Source organism: Neopelma chrysocephalum, unplaced genomic scaffold (genome assembly GCF_003984885.1).
Source record: "Neopelma chrysocephalum unplaced genomic scaffold, ASM398488v2 Primary Assembly neopelma1_26, whole genome shotgun sequence".
In the NCBI taxonomy this organism is placed as follows: Eukaryota; Metazoa; Chordata; class Aves; order Passeriformes; family Pipridae; genus Neopelma; species Neopelma chrysocephalum.
In genome coordinates this window covers 20,653,528-20,674,691 of record NW_020897695.1, presented here as the reverse complement: position 1 = coordinate 20,674,691, position 21,164 = coordinate 20,653,528, and the positions used below count along the sequence as shown (strand labels likewise).

At 42.9% G+C, this 21,164-nt stretch overlaps 1 protein-coding gene across 1 annotated transcript; it reads left to right on the top strand.

Annotated features, from left to right (window-relative positions):
• The first annotated feature begins 122 nt into the window (after positions 1-122).
• Positions 123-2,665, top strand: MRPL32 (mitochondrial ribosomal protein L32). Its single transcript, XM_027676134.1, has 3 exons — positions 123-378; positions 1,289-1,473; positions 2,062-2,665. Exons 1-3 carry the CDS (start codon positions 138-140, stop codon positions 2,314-2,316), a joined length of 681 nt encoding a protein of 226 aa, XP_027531935.1. The 5' UTR covers positions 123-137; the 3' UTR covers positions 2,317-2,665.
• The last annotated feature ends 18,499 nt before the right edge of the window (positions 2,666-21,164 follow it).

The window sequence follows — 21,164 nt, the reverse complement described above, 5'->3', positions numbered from 1 at the left end:
CACGCTGATTGGTGCGGTGGCGGCGCGTGACTGAGTCCGCCGAGATGCGGTTGGCGGAGAGGCGCGCCGTGAGGAGCGCTGGGAGTTGGAGTCCTCCAGAGGCCCTCCACTGCCCCTCCCTCCCGGTAGCGAGAAAAATGCTGGGACTTGGAGTTTCCGTCCAGTGTCCCTGTTATGCCGCGGCATGCGGCAGGCACTCGGTTTCCCAGGAGGCTCAGCGACAGGCGCACCTCCCCGGAGGGCTCGGCGAGGCCATGGCGGTGCTGGTGCTGGTCCGCTCTCCGCTGCCGCGGCTTCGCGCTCTCTTCCAGCGTTGCTGGGGGCGGCTTGAGCGCGGCCTCTTGCCGGGCGGCCTAGGGGGCCAGAGCCCGCTCTGGAGTAAGTCCCACCCTGTTCTCCGCCCGCTGAAGGAACGGGACGCGTTCCTGTGCCACCTGCTCTAGGTGACTCTGCCTTGGCTGGGAGGCTGGACTAGATGATCTCCAGACGCCACTTGCATCTCTACAATTCTGTGATTCTGTGAGGGGGCGGCGTCGGGGCTTCGGGACTCGTTTTACCTTTGAACGGCTGGGGCGCGGCCCTGGGATCCGTGAGGGCGCGGGGCGGGGGCCGCCGCTCTGACCGCCCCCTTCGGGAGTGGCGGCAGCATCGTGTCGTGTTTCCGCGGTCGCCAGCGAAAATGGGGCTTGGCTGTCAGGAATTTGTGTTTCGCAGAATCACAGCATATGCTGAGTTGGAAGGGGCCCACAAAGATCATCGAGTCCACCTCCTGGCCCTGCATAGGACAAGCCCAAGAGTCACACCATGTGCCCGAGAGTATTGTCCAAACACTTCTTGAACTCTCTCAGGCTTGGTGCTGTGACCACTGCCCTGGGGAGCCTGTTACAGCACCCAGCCACCCTCTGGGTGAAGAACCTTTTCCTGAGATCCAACCTAAACCTTTCCTGACACAACTTCAGACCATTCCTATGGTCCTGTCACTGGTCCCCACAGAGAAGAGATCAATGCCTGCCCCTCCTCTTCCCCTCACAATGAAGTTGTTATACTGCAATGAGGTCTCCCCTCAGTCTCCTCCAGGCTGAACAGACCAAGTGACCTCAGCTGCTCCTCATACAGCTTCCCTTCAAGGCCCTTCACCATCTTCATTGCCCTCCTTTGGACACTCTCTAAGAGCTTAATATCTCTTCTATATTATGGTGAACAAAACTGCACACAATGTTCAAGGTGAGGCTTCACCAGTGCAGAGCAGAGCAGGACAATCCCCTCCCTCTTCTTCTTTCTACTCCAGGACCAGCACTAGCTGTGCAAGCTCCAGCTGTTCTTCCACAAGCAGCAGATGACGCCAGTGAAAGTAGCGCCGAAGTGCCGGGTCTGTTGGAGAGCATCCTGTGGATGGCAGTGCCCAAGAAACGGCGCACCATCGAGGTGAACCGCTGCCGGCGGAGGCATCCCAGCAAGCTTATACAAGTAAAGGTAATCACCAAGTTTCCACTGCCTTGCCACTGTATCCACCATAAGTAATTTTGTTGGTGGCAAACAGGGCAAAGTAATATTTACACCAGCCGTTTTTCACCTCACTTGTTTTAGAGAATCATCACAGTTGTCAGTGCTGACTGAAAAAGCTTTCTGGACTTTGTTTATAAATAAAGAAGCATAAAAGACACTGTAATCTTTAAAATCCTTTGGAAGAGGTACATTCATCATGTGTGACAGTAGTCTGTCATTAAATAAACAGTGAGACTTTAGGTGCAAGGCAACAAAATGTGAATTTTGGCTGAACAGATAGTGTAAGTGGAAAAGCTCTGTGCTTTCTATGCACCTCATTGAGTCATTATCAATAAACGTAATGACTTAGATACTGACTTCACAGGCTGTTTTTAGTAGTAAGCATTTGACATAGCAACACATTACAGAAAAATTATATAGAAGAATAGATTTTTAAATGGTAATTGAACTTCTCTGGTATTTCATTTAAATTTTTTAGTAGTTTGTGATTGCTCCTTGTTCTTTTGTTGCTGCTATTCAAATTACAAAATTTCCTGTTTTCCACTGTTGTTTCAGAGGAACATAGATGTTTGTCCTGAGTGTGGAAACTTGAAACAGAAACACATCCTTTGTGGCTATTGCTATGCAAAGGTCAAAGCAGAAACTCATCTGATACGGATGGAAATGCGCAAAAAGGAAGGAGGACCATTTAAGGCTCCAACTGTAGAGACTGTTGTCCTTTATGATGGAGAAAAGCCTTCAGAAAAAGATGAAGGCAAACGGATCATTGAAAGAGCCAGGAAACGCCCATCTTGGTTTGTTCAAAATTGATGCTATAGATTTAATGCTAACAAAAACAGTTACTGCAGCAAGAGAAAAAATTATTTCCAAGAATGTTTTCTCCTTCACTCAATGTCAATACAGAACACCTATGGACTTTTGGGAAGTCTGCTTGATTTGTGTCATGCCATATGATTTGCAGTCAGATGTTGTTTCTGTAGCATACAGTAGGAAGTGCTTCTCAGTGATACATGACAGCAGTCAACAAAGAAATAGGGATCTACTTTGGATTTGGACATCTGCGTGTGGTACACCGAATAATTTACATTTTTGTAAATAACATCTTTTTAATAAAGGGAAAACATTCACACGTGTACAATAAAGTATGTTAAGTTTTCGGGGGAAATCTGCTTTTTGATTTTGGTTGCTGCTGTTTCCAAGGGAGAAAAAATGTTGAAAGCCAGTGTTGTTTAGAAACAAAGTTTATTTACAAGGAAAGATCCAGTTATTTGGTTATTTCCATGGTCTGGATCTCTCCACAATGCTGCTGTTTGAGATAATTGGTGATATTCCTGGTTTTGAGCAAAATAGTGATTGCTGCATAATATTTGCACTTTTTCTGCACTGGATTGAAGGCTGAGTGTTCCTCGCTGTTGTCAGTATACAAAATGATTTTCTTTCTTAAAGGGATATGGAAAGCCTATTTTCCCCCCTTTACAGTGCACTTGATTTCTTGAGTAAAATAGCAAATTGAAATGTAATGACTGGAAATCTGTAAATTTGATAAGGGTCAAATCTGGCTCTTTGCCATCATTGCCCTTAAGTCATCTGGGTGGTCAGTGTGTGCTTGGGAAACCTGCAAACAGCTGTGGTGCCTTCGTCTGGAGTTCTCTGCGGAGAGGGGCAGCTTTGCCCTCCACTGTCCATTGCTCCCCCTCAGAGGTGCAGTTACAGCACCTCACTGTGGATTTTCACTTAGGTTTTAACCACACAGCAGCACCACTGCATTTAGGATTTAAAACTGTTTTCAGTTTTTGTTTAGGATTTCAGGATACAAACGGTACTCTGGTATTATGGCTCAGACAGCCCAATTTGCTGCCAAAAAATGCAAGACTGCCCCAACCCGGTCTGGGTTGCCCCTGTGTTTTCGTGGAGCTTAAGTGTATATGCTTCTGTGCTGTCCTGGATCAGGGAGTTGTGCTGACTTAGAGCTGTTTCCTGGCTTCATACATCTTTTTTTTTTTTTTCTGTGGGGACCTCCCTGTAGCTTGGCTTGTGTCAGGGTCAGAAAAATGTCAATGTGGACCAATGTGGAATATGAAAGTACAGGACACAGGACCATACGTTCCATAATAGCCTTCATTTGTACTTGGCTGAGTTCCTTATGCCATAAGGAGTGGGCTTGTGTGTGCTGGAATGCTTCACTTTTGCTTCCCTTGCTCTGGATCCCATGTTCTGAAGCATAACTGGTAGGAATGGATGTTAGTGGGGATGTTACATTTCCTCCATAGAATAAGGGAATAATGAAAGCTGATAAGTGTAAATTGATGCCATTTAGTTGACAGTATCCAAGCAAACAACATAAGTCCTTCTGATTTGTCCAAACAGGATTTATTCCAGTCGTGTCTGGTTTTCACTCATTCAGAAGTGAAGCCAATAAAAGATGGCAAGCAGGATGCAGAGTGGAAAGCTAACTTTTGACAGAACTGTGTGGGATGAGACTGACATACCAGAGGTGAGATTAGCCAAGCAGTAAGACAGATAAATATACACCTTTCCCTCAGGACAGTATATTTTAGGGAGGGGTGGGTTTTTTTGTTTTTTTGTCCACATAGGACCAATTACACCTTACCAACTACACTGTCTTAGTTACTTTTTGTATAATAATATTTTTGACAGTTCTCTCTAGAGAAATAAGCTAAATTAACCTGGGATATTGCAAGTCATGGGCTAATTTCTCAGAAACACAGATGTATCATTAAAAAAAACCCCACTATTTTTCTCTAAACATGAAGGAGGACATGCAGCTCCTGCTAATGGAGTAAAAATTATAATCATCAGTACATTGCATTAGTTTATTGCATTACAGTGTTGGTGAAGCAATGAAGGTGCTTTAAAAATAGAGTCCTTACAAAATATGAGTGAAGTGAGGCTGTGTGAATACAAGATATTTTAAGATACTTGCCGGGTCACGGTTACGTAATGATTCCTACTTGGAGGAGTCCCATTGCGTTAGAGCTCTAAGCAGTAGTGAGAGCCAAGAGAACTGGTTAATGTTCAAGCATCACTTCCTCCGAGGTTACGGTTGTTGCATCCCCATGGGTAAGACATCAAGCAAAGGGAGCAGGAGACCTGCATGGATGAGCAAGGAGCTTCTGGCAAAACAGAAAGAGGGAGTCTACAGAATGTGGAAAAAGAGACAGGGCACTTGGGAGGGATATAGGAATGTTTTCAAAGTGTGCAGGCACAGCATGTGGGAGGCTAAGATTCATTTGGAATTAAATCTGTCAAGGGATGTAAAGGACAACAAGAGGGTCTCCTTCAAGTACATCAGTAGCAAAAGGAAGACTAGAGCAAACGTGGACCCACTGCTGATGGTGACAAAGGATATGGAGAAGGCAGACTTACTGAATGTCTTTTTTACTTCAGTCTTTACCATTACTGCAGCCCTCAGGAATCCTTGACCCTGTAGGCAAATGAGAAAGTCTGGACAAAGGAAGATTTTGTGTTGGTTGAGGAGGATCAGGTTAGAGTTGTGGGTGTCAAGGCAAACTTGACTCTCACAAATCCATGGACCCTGATGGGATGCACCCTCAAGTGCTGAGGGAGCTGGGAGATGATATTGCTAAACCACTCTCCATCATCTTTGCAAGATCATGAAGAAGAGAAGAGGTGCCTGAGAACATGAGGAACTTCAAAAAGAGCAAGAGGGAAGACTCAGGGAACTACAGGCCAGCTAACCTCACCCTAATTCCTGGAAAGGTGATGGATCCTGGTTGTCATCTCTAAGAAAGCAGAGAAAAAGAAGGCTGTCAGAAGTACTAGCATGGATTCACCAAGGGGAAATCATGCTTGACCAATCCAATAGCTTTGTATGATGGAATGACTGGTTGGATAGATGAGGGGAGAGCAGTGGATAACGTCTACCTTGACTTCAGCAAGGCTTTTGACACTGTCTTCTGTCGGCGAGGAAAGCTCTGAACACTTAATGTAAGGATCCAAAACTCCGTTTATTGAAGATTGAAAGCAACTTAATATACACTGTATAATAGGCTCATACATATTGCAGGGATTAAGCTCCTAATTGGTGCTAAGTCAAGTGGTGATATCATCTCAACTCTCTTGCCTTGTTTACACAGGTGGCTAATCAGTTGCCTTTGTTTTGGTAATGCCAACCTCTTGTTTATCACCCAGCTTTAGCACATCAAAGACACTGTTGCTTTCTCATGGCCCTGCGTCTGAGGTTCACACCAGCTAAGGCAAGAGGTTCACACGAGCTAATTCCCTACATTTCCCCGTTTTTTTTTTATTTGGCACCACAAAAATCTTATTAGTAAAAACTATCGTAAACCTTTCTTAACAAGACTTAAAACCCATTGTGACATTGAACCAAAAATAGACTGTAACTTGCTTTGTGTGATCTGTTCCCCAAAAGGTGTTTGAGAATTTGTGTTCATATATATACACTTATTCATATTCACCTACACATGTATACACTTCCATTCACCCACATCCACACGGTGGCCACCAGCACTCAAACACATTTCATACAAGCATACTTCTGTGTTCCATGTCACTGCGTTCCACAAACCTAAGAAATTATAATAATTCTCCAGTACCTTATAATGCTAGAGTTTCTTAACTACACAGATAAAACTAATCAGATAGACAAGCTTTCTTCCACCAATGCCTAGTGAGCAATCCAAAGGTCACACAACACACCATGCTTAAATTCTTACTCTCTATAATTATGTGCTTTAAAAATACTAAAAATTTGTGTTTAATAAACTGTGTTCTAGTAATATTAAAACAACTGTTAGCTACAACAGCTTCTGGTGGTGTCATAGTCGCAGGAATAACATCAACCTTGTTTCGAAGAACTAGTTTCTTTTCAAGGCTTCATCCATCATGCAGATAACTAGAAAACACCTGTGTGTAAAAACTTAGGGCTGGCAATGGCAGAGGAGTTGCAGAGAGCCCCATCACTTTAACTTCGGGTTTGCCACAGATGTCCGCAAAAGTTTTTTGGCAGCTGTACTTGATTTTTTAAGTCTCTCTGTCTGCTCTCGTAGTTCGATGTCGGACTCGGTGACGCGGGGAGCAGGCAGCGGCAGCAGCGCGATGGCGCGGGCCCGCTTGCGGCTTTTCTCCCCTCCTCCCGTTCCTACCGAAGCTGTCCCTCGCCGGGCTTGGTGGAGGCGGAGTCGCAGCAGCGGGAGTTGCTTTCGCGAACGGGCAGGCGGCGGCGGGCACGGCCGGGCAGGCAAGGCAAGGCACGGCGGCGCCGGCAGCGCACACAGGCAGCGCATGGCGGCGGGGGGGCCGTGGCAGCGGCGGGCGGAAACGGCGCGGCTTCTGGCCGAGGCAGCTCAGAGCGACTCCCGGCTCGGCGGCGCTGGCACAGGAGAGGTGGGAGGACCGGCTCCATGCGGCAGTACATCGGAGCCGGGTTCGGCTCCAGGCAGCAACAGGGCAGCAGCTTTAGAAGCAGCGACGGGAAAAACGGCAGCGGGGGCGGCGGAAAGCTCGCCGCGGGGGGAGGCACAGCTGGCAGTGGCCTCTCTGGCCTCCTGCATAGAGCTAAAACTGTTTAGGGCTAAAGACAAACTGCCGCTGGGGCCGCCGGCCGACGATCGGGCAGAAGCCTGCCCTTTGAAATTTGTCGGTAGCACGATTATTGAGATAATGAATAAAAGTTGAAAAACTGACTCGCTTTTTTGCTTTCAGTTTCGCTGCTCGCTAATGCAGCACTTTGATCTCTTCCCCTATCTGGTCCCTTATAGCATCCCGTATGGACACTTTAAAGGTAGCTTGAGCAGTAGGGATTAATAACCCTTTAAGGGCTTTTTCGTCATAATTAGAATCTCTCTCAGAGAGAATTAAACAGAGGAGCGTTCGCATGCCTCTTCTTCTTATGAAAGAGCGGACCCCATGCCCCCCTTCAGCTGCTCACCTGACCAGGGTGAGATTCCGCTTGTATTGCGGTTCTGCACGCAGCTTTAAATTCTTAACGCCGGGGGCAATGTCTTGTCTATCGTCTGTTTCTCTCGGCTCTTTCTGTTCGCCCTACGTCCCTCAGAACGGCGAAATCGGAGTCTCTGTTTGTCCAGACACCTGTTAGTTCCTTTTTAAAGTCTATACCTTAAACTCCTCGCTTTTCCGAAAAGCATTGGAGTACTGATAGTGCCACCTGTCCCTTCATTACCTAAACAACGTATTACCACGCTGTGTGCAGCCCTTTCCACGAGACTTTACGGCTTTGTCGGCGGGTCCCCTTCTTCAGGAGTTTTCCCGGGCGCTGGGTCCAACTATTTCGTTGCCGGAAGCGCGGAACTTAACCCCTTCGCCGTCCAAAATCCCCGAACGAGAGGCTTTCGGCAGCGGCAGGTTTGAGCTCTTTTCGCAACGTGGGACGCGGAGCGTAACTCTTTCGCCGTCCGAATTCCCCGAAAAGGAGGCGTCTGGTGGCGGCAAGTTGAGCTCTTTTTCGTCCAACCCTTTCGCCTACTTGCGCTGCACAACAAGACCGACCGAAGTTACTCGTCCAACCGCGGCCACGAGAACCCGACTTGGTTCTCCGGAATCCGACTTGATTCCAGCCCAGAAGTCCGACTTGACTTCTAGGGACCCCTCTTTGTCCCTGTCCACGGGCGCCAATTTGTCGGCGAGGAAAGCTCTGAACACTTAATGTAAGGATCCAAAACTCCGTTTATTGAAGATTGAAAGCAACTTAATATACACTGTATAATAGGCTCATACATATTGCAGGGATTAAGCTCCTAATTGGTGCTAAGTCAAGTGGTGATATCATCTCAACTCTCTTGCCTTGTTTACACAGGTGGCTAATCAGTTGCCTTTGTTTTGGTAATGCCAACCTCTTGTTTATCACCCAGCTTTAGCACATCAAAGACACTGTTGCTTTCTCATGGCCCTGCGTCTGAGGTTCACACCAGCTAAGGCAAGAGGTTCACACGAGCTAATTCCCTACAGTCTTCCACAATATTCTCATAGGCAAGAACTGGCTGAATGGCAGATCCCAGAGGGTTGTGATCAGCACCACAGCGTGCAGCCAGATGTCTGTAGCTACTGTGTTCCCCAGGGCTCAGTACTGGGTCCAGTCTTGTTCAGCTTATGATTGGCCTGGATGAGGGGACAGAGTGCACCATCAGCAAGTGTGCTGATGATACAAAACTGGGAGGAGTGGCTGATACCTCAGAGTGCTGTGCAACTGTTCTGTGAGACCTGGACAGGCTGGAGAGTTAATCAGAGAGGAACCTAATGAAGTTCTACAAAGGCAAGAGTGGGGTCCTGCACTTGGGGAAGAATAACCCCCTGCACCAGTACAGGCTGGGGGCCAACCTGCTGGAAAGCAGCTCTGCGGAGAAGGGCCTAGGGGTCCTGGTGGACAACAAGCTGCCCATGAGCCAGCAGTGTGTCCTTGTGGCCAAGAAGGCCAATGGTATCCTGGGTTGCATTAGGAAGAGCGTTGCCAGAAGGTTGAGGGAAGTGATCCTGCTCCTCTACTCAACCCTAGTGAGGCTGCATCTGGAGTGCTCTATCCAGTTTTGGGCTCCTCAGTACAGGAGAGACATGGAGCTCCTGCAGCAGGTTCAGCAGAGGGCAACAAAGATGATTAAGAGACTGGAGCATCTCTCTTACAAGAACAGGCTGAGGGAGCTGTGAGATGACCTTATCAAAGCATACAAATGTTTTAAGGGGAGGTGTCCAAGAGGACGGTGCTCAACTCCTCTTCAGTGGTGGTCAGGAACAGGAAAAGGGGCAATGGACACAAACTGAAACACATCTGAATATGAGGAAAAACTTTACTGTGAGTATGGCTGAGCACTAGAACAGGCTGCCCAGAGAGGCTGGAGATATTCTTTTCTGGAGATATTCAAAACCTGCCTGGACACAATTCCGTGCAACCTGCTCTATATGAACCTGCTTTAGTAAGAGGTTTGGACCAGGTGATCTCCAGAGGTCCCTTCCAACCCCAACCATTCTGTGATTCATTTCATAGCCATACAGCTTATGTTAGTACTGTTTTTGTGCAATCCAGACAAGAAGAGATGCTTGATAATGTTTCACAGTTGTTTCTAAGTAATGTGAGGAGTAAATCAGTAAAATATCTGGTATTCATGGTGTCTAAAAGCAAAATTAGAACCAACTGACAAATACTGAAGATTCATAGATATAGTACCAATTGATATAGTACCAATTAATTTTCTATGGCAGAAATTATCTTCAGTGAGAGTCAGAGCAGTTTAGTTTGAATGACTTTTCCTTCAAAAGAAGAGCAAAGGAAAGCTCATTTTCAGAGCTTTGCTGTATTAACTCTGATAATGCGAAGCTCCATTAGTTAAAAAAAATTAAAAAATCAAAATTCCTCTAAAATATGTGACATTGTCTGTTACTTGAAATCAGCCCTATTTATATGTAATTTTGAAAGAAATGTAAATGGCAATGGTGCTAATATAGGAACATGCACTTTTTGAAACAGTCTAAATTAAAATTAACAAAAAGCAAGCTGGTTGTTGCAAATGCTGTAGTCTAGAATCCATTTACATGTCCCATTTGATTCTTTGGGTACCTGCTAGTAGTTGAAATAGACATTTTTTGTCTAAAAATTTCATATGATCATGTTATATTTGCTTATATTTTTTCTTCCATAGGGATTTTATGTAAAAATTATTTTATTTTACATTTTAAGAAGATTCAGAAAGATGATATAACATCCTAAAAAACAAGGATGCAGGCTGTTAATCAATTTTGTATCACACTAAGATCTGCAGACATGGAGTTTATCTCTGGCAATGATCAATTCTTAGTATCCTTAGTAGCTGATACTAAGATCCTTGATCACCTGTTTAGCAAGAAAATATGAATAAAAGGTTTCTGCACGATCCTCATCTATTCTGTTGAACACACTGAATAATAACAGCTGGCCTTTGGTATAAAATACCCTTCTTGAAAGCACTAGGTGGCAGAGCAGTGTAGCTTTCCAGTAGGTGCAAAACAAAAGCCCGAGATCACAGATAAGATAGGAAACAGTGCACCTGTGTAAGAAAAACATTTGCAAAAGAACTTTTATAAATATGAAAAAAAATACAATAGTTGTTATGAAATCTAAACTAATACATTGTAATTAATTTTTCCAACTATAGTTAATTCAGTCTATACAGAGAACTAATGCACTGACTTTTGTGAATATTTATGCACTTCTCTTTGCTGGGTGAATTATTTGAATTGTACCTATCATTTTTCCTTAAATACAGGTGGCTTTGTATGTTCCTCTCTATGGCTAGTATATTCAGTTAGCTGACATTTTATTTATGCAGCTATAAAGTCCTAAAAGTAATAGATCTGGTGGCATTCCAATGAGTTTCCAAGCATAACTGTTGTGAGTTAATAGAGTCAATAAGGATCAATTTGCAAACAGCAGAGAGAAACTGAAAAGAAAAGGAAACCAATGTAGTCTTTAAAAGAATATTAGTTGCTCAGAAAGGAATAGAAGATTTTGTGCTCCTTCAAAGTTTTAAAATGTTTTGGAAGCACGCAAGTGATAAAGGTGCCTGTGTCTTTAGTACTTGTGAATTAATATTTAAATATGAGATACTAGCAAAAATCCTTCATTTATCTGGCATGACTGCATTGTGTAATTTATACAATGAATGAGGATCAGTAAAGACAAGGTGTTTCCAAATAATTTGCCTCACTCTTAACCTGCCAAAGACTTAAGAATGGGGCCAAAGGCAAGGAAAATCCATTAAAGGAATGAGTAGTATTACAGTAGTATAATAGTAGACTATGCAGCAGTGATGGATCTAGTTTTGCATACTCTTATGTATATTCCTAGGAGATTCTGTTGAAGTTAGGGGCATATAATTCAAGGCAGAATTTGGTCCAATGTGCTGAAACCCTGAGCATATATATATGCAAGTATATATACACATTTAATGCAGAGCATGTATACCAACCCAATTTGGTTTACAGCTGAAAACTAAGATTGAGTGTAGTAAATTGAGACAAATCAGTTGATACTTGAATTTCTTTCAAACATCTTGTATTTCAGTTTTCCCTGGTTGAGGTCAATACACAGACTCTTCTCTATACAAGATGATTCTGATGGAGTTGTTCTCACTACACAAGCATATAGAAATGTTCTGACATATCCTGGGTGTAAGCTAACCCTTTGAGATCAGCTCACGAGGCTCAAGAGGAATAGGTACCATAAATGCAGCATGTGACATGGTGTAGGAAGGAAAATCGGCCTCTACTTACGAAGCTGCCAGCTTTTGCATCCATCTCCAAGGAATACAATGTTTCTATTCTGAGCCCCATCACACAGGCTCATCAACTTGTCCAGCAATATGGTTTACAGCTCTGTTTCCCATTATGCTGTAGCTCTAGAGCACATCAGGTGACATTCTGTCAGTGGAACTAAGGATTTTGAACAGACTGTTGGAAAGATATACGTTTCATTTTATAATCTGGGATTACTATTTAATACAAAGAATAGTGACTTTGTAGGGGCTATATTGAATAGCTTAAGGCTCAAAATTGACAGGCCAGTCCTGTAGGGAAGGTCTGTTCTAAATATAGCGGGTTTGGAAGTTCCTACTCATTCATCTTTTGGCTGTTCATACTCAGTCATAGTCAGATCAAGTAGAGGATCTAAGGTGTTTTGAAGAATAACATCAGTTTTCTGTCCAGTTACAGATATCTTACATAATTCTGTCGCTCTTAAACAGGATAAATGATACCTTGATCTTCAAGAAGCCATTGACTTCAGTAGGATTTGTTTTAAAGGAAACTGTAATTCCAAGTGACTGAGAGTCAGGCTAAAAAACATCAAGCTGTTGGTTACAAAGTTACTTAATGAGATCATGAAATCTTTACTTATAAATTTTCATTTTTTTAAATTGAAATCAAAGAAATAAAAATTAATCCTGTCTGTTGCCAACACCCATCATGATACATCACTTGAACCCAAGAGTCCAGTTCTGCCATAGTCCTTTTGGATAAGGTCATTTATGAATAAATAATGTAATCTTTTAGGGGTTCAGAATAATGCTGACACATTTGAATTCTCTTGCCCAGATGAACTCTCTTGCCCCAGATGAATTTGTCTCAGATATTTTTGTCCAGCACAGAGCAGATTACCACAAAGTTGATACAAAAAAGGAATGGAGGAAGGGTTGAAGACCAAGAAGGTATAGTGATTGGCAAACATGTAGAAGTAAGAGGCATCCTGTCACTGTGTATGTAATATAAGGAGTACAACAGAAGTTACAGCATGAAATATACCTACGTTGTGCAACTGAATGAATAACTGCAAAGTGCTTGTGTGTGCAGCACTGCAGAAATGGGAGACATAGCATATACCACACCATCATGTGCTTTGATGTTAGCAATTCATATTGGAAGCAAAATGACACAATTACTACTGATAGGTGCCAGAAGAGCACAAAGGAATTCCCCAAAATTGCTCCCTTGGTCAGTGGCAGAGGAAGGAACTGAAGCTATTTGCAGATGTAGTGGGTTTCTGTGGCTGGGTTTTGGTAGCAAGGGGGCTACAGGAGTGGATTCTGTTAGAAGCTGGTAGAAGCTTCTTCTGTCTGGTGGACCCAATGCTAGCTGGCTCCAGGACTGGCTTCCTGCCGCTGGCCAAGCCTAAGCCAGTCAAGAGTGATAGTAACGCCTCTGTGATAATATATTTAAGAACCGAAGGTTGTTGCACAGGTGAAAAAATTCCAGCCAGGGAAAGGCAGAGTGAGAGCATGTGAACAACAATGTAGGCACAAGGTCAGTGCAGAAGGAGGAGCAGGAGTTTCTCCAGATGCTGGAACTGAGGCCCCTGCAGCCCGTGGTGCAGACCATGGTGGAGCAGCTGTGCCCGTGCAGCCCGTGGGGGACCACTGGGGTGCAAAGACTCACCTGCAGCCCATGGAGGAGACCATGCTGGAGCAGGTGGATGCATGAAGGAGGCTGTGATCCTGTGGGAGGCCCAAGATGGAGCAGGGTCCTGCCGGAGACCTGCAGCCCATGGAGAAAGGAGCCCACACTGGAGCAGGTTTTTCCCGGGTAGGACTTGTGGCCCCTCTGGGGGACCCACATCAGTACAGCTCATCCGTGAAGCACTGCACCCCATGGAGGAGTGACCCACGGGACAGCAGTTTCATGAAGAACTGTTGCCTGTGGGATGGACTCACACCAGAGAGGTCCATCAAGGACTGTCTCCAGTGGGAGGGACCCCATGGGAGCAGGGGAAGGACTCCTGTCCCTGAGGAGCGGCAAAAACAACAACTCACTGTAACCGCCATTCCCCATCCCCCTGCACCACTGGGGTGGGAGGAGAGAGAACATGGAAGGAAGGAGGGGTGGGGTAAAGGTGTGTTTAGGATTATTTTACTTCTCACTCTTTTGCTCTGACTCTGTTAGTAATATCAATTAATATCCCTACTATGAGTCTTTTTTGCCTCTGATGGTGACCAGTAAGTGATCTTTCTCAGTTCTTACCTCATGAATCCTTTGCTGTTTTTTTCTCTCCTCTGTCCAGTTGCAAGGGGGAATAAGAGAGTGACTTTAGTAGGTAGCTGGCATCCAGCCAGGGTCAACCAACTACAGCAGATTATCAGCCTGTTGTATTCTCTGCTGTGTCACAGGTTAGGGAATAATGACCATTATCACTTGCAGTGGCCATTAATGTAGTTAGGTTTACATTTTGATCAAGTAAACTGCTGCAAAGGTACCATGTATCAAAACATTTGATAGAACATAAGCCCATGAGGGCCTTTATACAGAGCTCTTCAGAAAAATCTGATTTATTAGTAAATGATGCCCCCTTAATTTTTATATTTTTTCTTCTTTCACTTGAGAACAGGAGGAAAACTGTGATTTTTGCAGGAAGCTTCCAAGGACCAAACCCAATCACTTCTCATCTGCAGAAACAGTGTCTTCCCCTACAAGAAAAGCCATTCTGTGCAGTAAGGTTATTTATAAAAGTATGACTCAGCTGGACAACAATGGCAGAATCTGTCCCCAGGAATTTTTAATGGATGAATCTAAAAATAAGTGTAGTCCTAGAAGTAAAAGATTTCTCCTCCACAAATTAGATTCCTTTAGTCCAGGAATAAGGTGCTTTCTTTATCTATTATATACAAGACATTCTGTCTAATAAGAAAAACAAACAAACAAACAATACAAGTGATAAAATTGTTTGGAAAGAAAAACAAACAAGAACATAAGATCCAGAGATCATTCACAACTAAAACCAGCAGTACCAATGTGCAAAGAATTGGTTTAGATCACTTCTCAAAGAAATAATTTTTCTTCTGAGACACTTCATGCTAAAAAAAAATGAAGGAATAGATTTTGCAATATTTTTTCCCTTTTCTTTCTGATCAAAGAGTTGTACTTTGCTTTCAAGCCCTCATTGTGTATCTTCCTCATGTTGCTGATTTGGCTGATATGAGTATCAGATTCAACAGGCAAACCGTTGAGAATAGGTAGTCTTGATCAAAAGTAATTTAATTCTTTTCTATTTATTGATGTTTTAATAACCCTGTTATAATTATTGATGTTTTAATAACCCATTGCAATGACTAAATCTTCCCAAGAGCATAGACATGGGCTTTGTTAATATGATTCTCAAGAATGCTATCTGTATCAGGAACATATCACTTGAAGAAGAGAAAAAAAGGATTCCACAACCTTTCACAGATCTTTTAGCTACATTTTGGTCTGAGAAATATGAACGAAAATCTAAGACTTTAAGCAAAATTCCTTTCTTTTCAAAGATAAAGTTGAAATGAAAAAAGTTTCACTAAGTTTTCCCAGCCTGTGGAAGTGAAAAAAATAAGACGAAAGTTCATTGCTGAATTTAAAGCTGTAGAGAGGATTGTCAGGCAGGCTACTTTTTGTTCATTCTATATCTGTATCCCAAGAGAATTCCTCTTATACATCTGCGGTCAGTGTTAATCATGATCACAAGTAGATCTCCTTAAAAGAGCAAGGAGCAGAAAAAGCTGTAAGGAAAATGTGAGTTACGAGTCCCCTACTTCAATAGTAAAATCCATAGTTAGTTTGGTCAAGTAACAGGCATCTACATTTCATAACTCAGCATCTCCCCCTAAGTGGTTACTGTAAGCTATGGTCCTTAGTGGGTATGTTGTCAATAACTGGAGAAAATTGTCCCCATCTCTCTGTGTCTCTGTTTTCTATCTTCATTGTTTCTGATTCTGTGATCACTGGCCTGCACAGAAGCACTAACAGCAGCTCTGCACTGACAGTCTCAGAGGAGTAGTTGTGGAAAGTGGTCATTCCCACTGACTGCTGAGGGACGACAAGAAAAGACAAAGCCTCGTAGAGACGGCACAAACCACATCTTGGTTTGGTTGTATGCAACCAGCGGCAGCAGGCTTGTGCCTGTGTGTGGTCTGTGTGTTTTCCTGACTGTGCCATGCACTGTGGCCCCTAAACGGTAAGGGACAGATTCTGCCAAATGTAGTGGCCAAAGGAAATATGGACTATCTGACCATCTCATGTTCTGAGGGAGCAGAGGCAAAGACTTTTATTCTTATTCCTGCTGCAAAAACTGCCAGCTATTGTCTTCCACAGCCTGCTTGGTTCTCTGCTTTCCTGGACTCCATCCATGAGGCAATTCTTACACCAATGCCTGAATATTTAGGCATTTGCATGATAACTTGGCCATTGTGGACTCCCCTATGCTGCTTACCACACTGCCAAAATATGCATAGATTTGGCATGTCTTGTGATTTCTCAGTCTAATCACTTATTTCCCCAGTTTGAAATGTTAAGAAAACACTGACTGTTTAAAACCTTCCTTAAAAGAAGATCTCACATTTTATACAGCCTGATTTTCTTAGTATCCTCCTCCTATTTTTTGCGAATGGCCTTGGGGCTAATTTCACCTTTGGTAAACTATTGATCTAAGCAGTGTATAGGGGGAAAAGCGTGGTTCCATATTTCCAACCAACCTACTGCTGGGCTCTGCAGTAGTCCCTGTGAATTTTGCAACAAATGAGTTCCTGCAGGGCTGAAGTTAAGCCATATGTTCAGGCTTCCTCCATGTTTTGTTTGAAATCTTGGACTGGCGCAATTCCTGCTGTCTTCCTCAGTCATTTTCCAGTAAAGCAAAATATAGAGCCAAAGCTCAAGAACTGGTCAACAGCTTGGTGCAAATTACTTACAGCATTCAGTCCCTGAGACAGTCAATAAACATGGAGGACTCTCTGTACCTTGTTGACTTCTTCTTTCCGGTTTGTATTTTCCTTTAAAGAAAAGGACACTGTGCTTTTGTGAAATTCAACTCCAACAAAAGAAGGCTTTGTGTCTGCACAGTTCCAGTGGCAGCAATACATAACACTAATAACAATGAAGAGCCCGTGCTGAGAAGGATCCTCCATTTCCTCACCCAGAGATGTGTATCCAACTTTTTTTTATTTCTGATCAGCTTGAAAGACAGAGACAACATACAGAAGAAGAGATCCGCTGCATCACTCATTATGCTGAGACTAAAATGGCTTTATATCTTATTTTAGCCACAGAGGAAGTCCCAGGGCCACAGGGGATTATCAGTAAAGCAGCAGTATGGAAATGTGTATGGAGGGGGGACTGAACAGCTGGAGAGTACTCAGTGCTGGTACTCTGTAGGGAAAGCAGAGATCTCAGCATAAATGTCAAGATCATGCTGTAAGCACATTGATCTCGCAAGGCTGTGTAAAGACAGTATGGACTGTTAGTTGTGGACCACCACCAGTTGTAGAGTTTATATTCCATAATGATCATCATGGTTTTGATTCACTTGCCATGTGCTGCATCTGGCTGCAACACCTTTCAATTAATTTATGCACTGTTTTTCTCAAAGCCAGCAGGAAGCTGCATTTCATAATTAATTTTTTTTAATATTATATCGATGTATGAGAAGTGCTTTAATTAGCCCAGCACTTTCCTTGAGGGGTAAGGGGTTTTTTTCTACTACTTATTCACACATATTCCATATATTCTTCTAAGCAGGGGAAAATTGACTTACTATTTTAAGAACTGTTATTGCCTAAACAAGTTCTCTAACAGAAAAATTAATTACTTCATTGCTTTGTTCAGAAATTCTTTTCAAGTGGATGACCTTTTCACAAGCTAATAACTAGAAATGTGGATCAATATGGGAAGCATATATGCAAATTTAGCAGCTGAAAGCAAGCTGCAATAAGGATACTTAATTATGTCATTAAAAATGCCTTTTTACTTTCTCTCTGCCATGTCACGTATAATCCCAAATCTGTTCTTCCTCTTGCTTCACACATTCCTTTGTCTCAGTGAAGCTATCCACTTTCTTTCACTATTCCCACATCTCTGACCCATCTGTTACACCATAGAATGGTTTGGGTTGGAAGGAACCTTAAAGATATCTAGTTCCAACCTGCTGCCACAGGCAGGGACACTTTCTTCCCATATTTTCCTTCTTCCCATATTTTTTTCTAAGGGCTGGGGAGTTGGACTAGATGATCTCCAGAGGTCCCTTCTAACAATTCAGTGATTCTGTGGTTTATATTTTTCATCTTTAGCTATTATATGAAACACTTATTTTCACCTTTCTAAAGTTTGAGAGAGCTTATGCTCTTCCCTAGCTCCTGAAAAGAAATGTTTCCTTGTTCTTCTGATGCCCTGCCTTAAAGTGTGTTTGAGACCTGATATTTTCACTTAGTTTACTGGGGAAGCCACAAGGACACACAAAAGCTTTGTTTAGGAAAGGTGATGGGAATTGTTATTAAGAAAGAAAAACACAAAGGCAGAAAAATATGGAGGCAGGGAGGAAATAAGGGAAATCCTGTGTGTTCAGAGATTAGGCTCAGATGGAGAATCACTCCAGGACTCGCTCTCCCAGATGTGTGTGTGCAGCCCCAGCTGCATTCCTAGAGTGCTCTACCTCACATGCTCAGTTGTGGGTTTTTCCACTCTTCTACTTAATAATTTAACTGGTGAGATTGAGCAACTACTGACTAAATTATTGAAGGTGTAATTAAACTGGCAAGAGTTGAGTGGAGCATGTGAGCAGCTTCTTAGCAAAATAAATGTTTCACAATGAAATGAAATGTGAAAGCTAAGTTCAGTTACTACCTTGAACTTTTTCCCCCCATAAATAGCTGATGCACCAGTGCAGTAATTGTGAATACCGGTAGTGAGTCTTCAGGAAAACCACCCAGCCTTTTGGAAGGTGACTGACTTCTGACACCACAGGGAAAAACGAAGTCTCATCTTCCACTTCTTTATCTTCTGTAGTAGCAATGATGAGCTCCTGTTTAAAGGCAAGGTCATGACCCTACATACAAGTCTGGGTAAATATTGAGCTATTGTATGCAAAAATTTATCAGCCTCTGCACTGCAAAGATTAATACAGACAGTGAAACTGCTTCCTGGTTGCCTGGAGTTCCTCTAAGGTAGAGATAAGGAGCTCACAATTTTGTCCTATGTGTAGCAGAGTTCTAAAGGGCTGTGACAAAGATATAACTCAGCTCAGTAAAATTAGACCTGATAATGAAGAAAAGGTTATTTTAGGGGGGCTTCCTTTTTGAAAGACTTTGGCTAATTTGGCTGTCTTGCTGTAACCTAAGAAGGCATAATCCAGCTGTGGAAATCAGGTTTGATAGGATTTTATTTAGCCTAGTAAATGCTCACATTAATTCTGAGATTTAATAATTCCAGAGCTGAGAGCTATGCTGGGATGAAGTTGTGATGGATGACTTTATCATTCAAGTTATTCCAGCTCCTATGGGGTGAAACTTTAAGCTAAAAAATGCATCTTTTCCTGCTTTGCCTCCTTACATTTGAGTTTGTGACTATAGTTAATGGGAGATGGCATTTCCCAGGGAATTTTTTCCCCCCACATCACATTTTGCTGCTTAGCTGGTTTTGGTTGGTTCTTTTGGAGTTTGTTATCCTTTATCCTCTGAAGAGGAAGAAAAATTGTATTAATAAGATACAGTTGGCATAACTTTCCCTTCACAAACATTGGGTCGGAGAAGCAGGATGTGGCCCATCCATTTTGCCTCTACCTGCTCCAGTACAGAAATAGCCTTCACTTTGCAAGTGTGATTGAAGTAACATCCAAGCAGCATTTGATCCAACATCATGGTGTGGCTGGTCCCAGTCACACTGTAGCTCCTAGTTTTATTTAATAGCCTGAGAAACCCCTATGTTCAGCAGAATTTGTGGGGAAACCTGTAGTTGTGTAAGGAAGGCAGAAGTGAAAAGGTGTGGAGAAATTGAGATAATTTAATGAAACAAATACTTTGGCATTTCAAAAAAAAAAAAACAAAAAAACCCAAACACAAACCACAGTGTAAGCACTTTAAAATAAAGAGGAATTTATCTCCATAAACATAGGCTGCTTTGAAAATTTTACATAAATTCTGTAGTTGTATATTTCATTTTTTTATTTGTTCTGGCTTAGCTTTTTTGAACAGTTAATGACCACTGAGCCCCACTGCCCACTGATTGTTTCTGTCTAGTCCAGATCCTCTTGGGAAAATGGTGAAGTTAATATATTGAGCAATTATCCTATGACCCGAGATATGCCAGTAATATAGTCTGATAATGAAAAAATAAGTGTTGCCAGAGACAAAAGGCAGGTGAAATATGGTTTATTTTGTGATTGTGTGAGTTGGTAAGGAACAAGACAGTTGTCATAAAGAGAAGTTAAGCTCCACACCCTCCCAGGTATATGAAGGCAAACATCATATTGTGTATGCTAGCAAGCATTCTGAGAACTTCTTTAAACAGAGAATAAAGTGGCAAAGTGAGACTTGTATGAGATTCCTTAGATGATTTCTGATGAATTGGCAGAGATAAAATTGACTCTGCAGCAGAAATCTGACTCACAAGAGTCTTGAAAGCAAATATTCTCAGCGCTTCAGGCAATTATATATGTTTGGCAAATAAACTCTAGTATTCCCTCAACTTGCTCTCTTCCAAAAGTCTCCTTTCCTGCTTCTTTTGTGTTGAACTTATGGTCTTCACCTCACCAATTTGAGATAAAACAGAAGCAAGATGCATTTACACAAGGCACTGTATTTTGTTGCATTTCAGCTAGTTACTATACTACTGACCTTTCCCTCAAAACTATCCTAGACTAAACTTCTTCAGTAAAGTCGTGTGTGAGACAACTGCCAAACACATTACAGGTCACAAAGATGCCAGACTTGTGAGGAAAACAAGCACTGGGAATAAGAAAACTTGTGTTGAATCATGAAGAATGGGTAAGCCAAAAAAAGGATGCAGAATGAAACAGGGAGAATGAACAAAGGAGCTGGAGGCAGATACTGGTAGAGACCCAAGTCACTTCCCACTGAGCCAAACTCACGTCCTGCATCCTTACTGGTGTGTGACAGTGAAGGCTGGCAAGGTTCCCTTCTGCTGTCATTGAGGTTGGGGTGTAGGCACCTCAAGCATAGTTGCCAAACTGCATTCTGGCAGGTTTTGCAAGAAACCTGCAGCATTTTGAGGGAGACAGTTACAAGAAGCAGCAGCTACCACTGAGAGACAAACTCAGCAGAAAGGATAAGTGCTGTTATCCACACAGGCACATCACACCAGCCGTACATCTCCCACTGAGTTCTTGTCAGCATGCTGATTTGGGAAATAAATACATGGTCTGACAC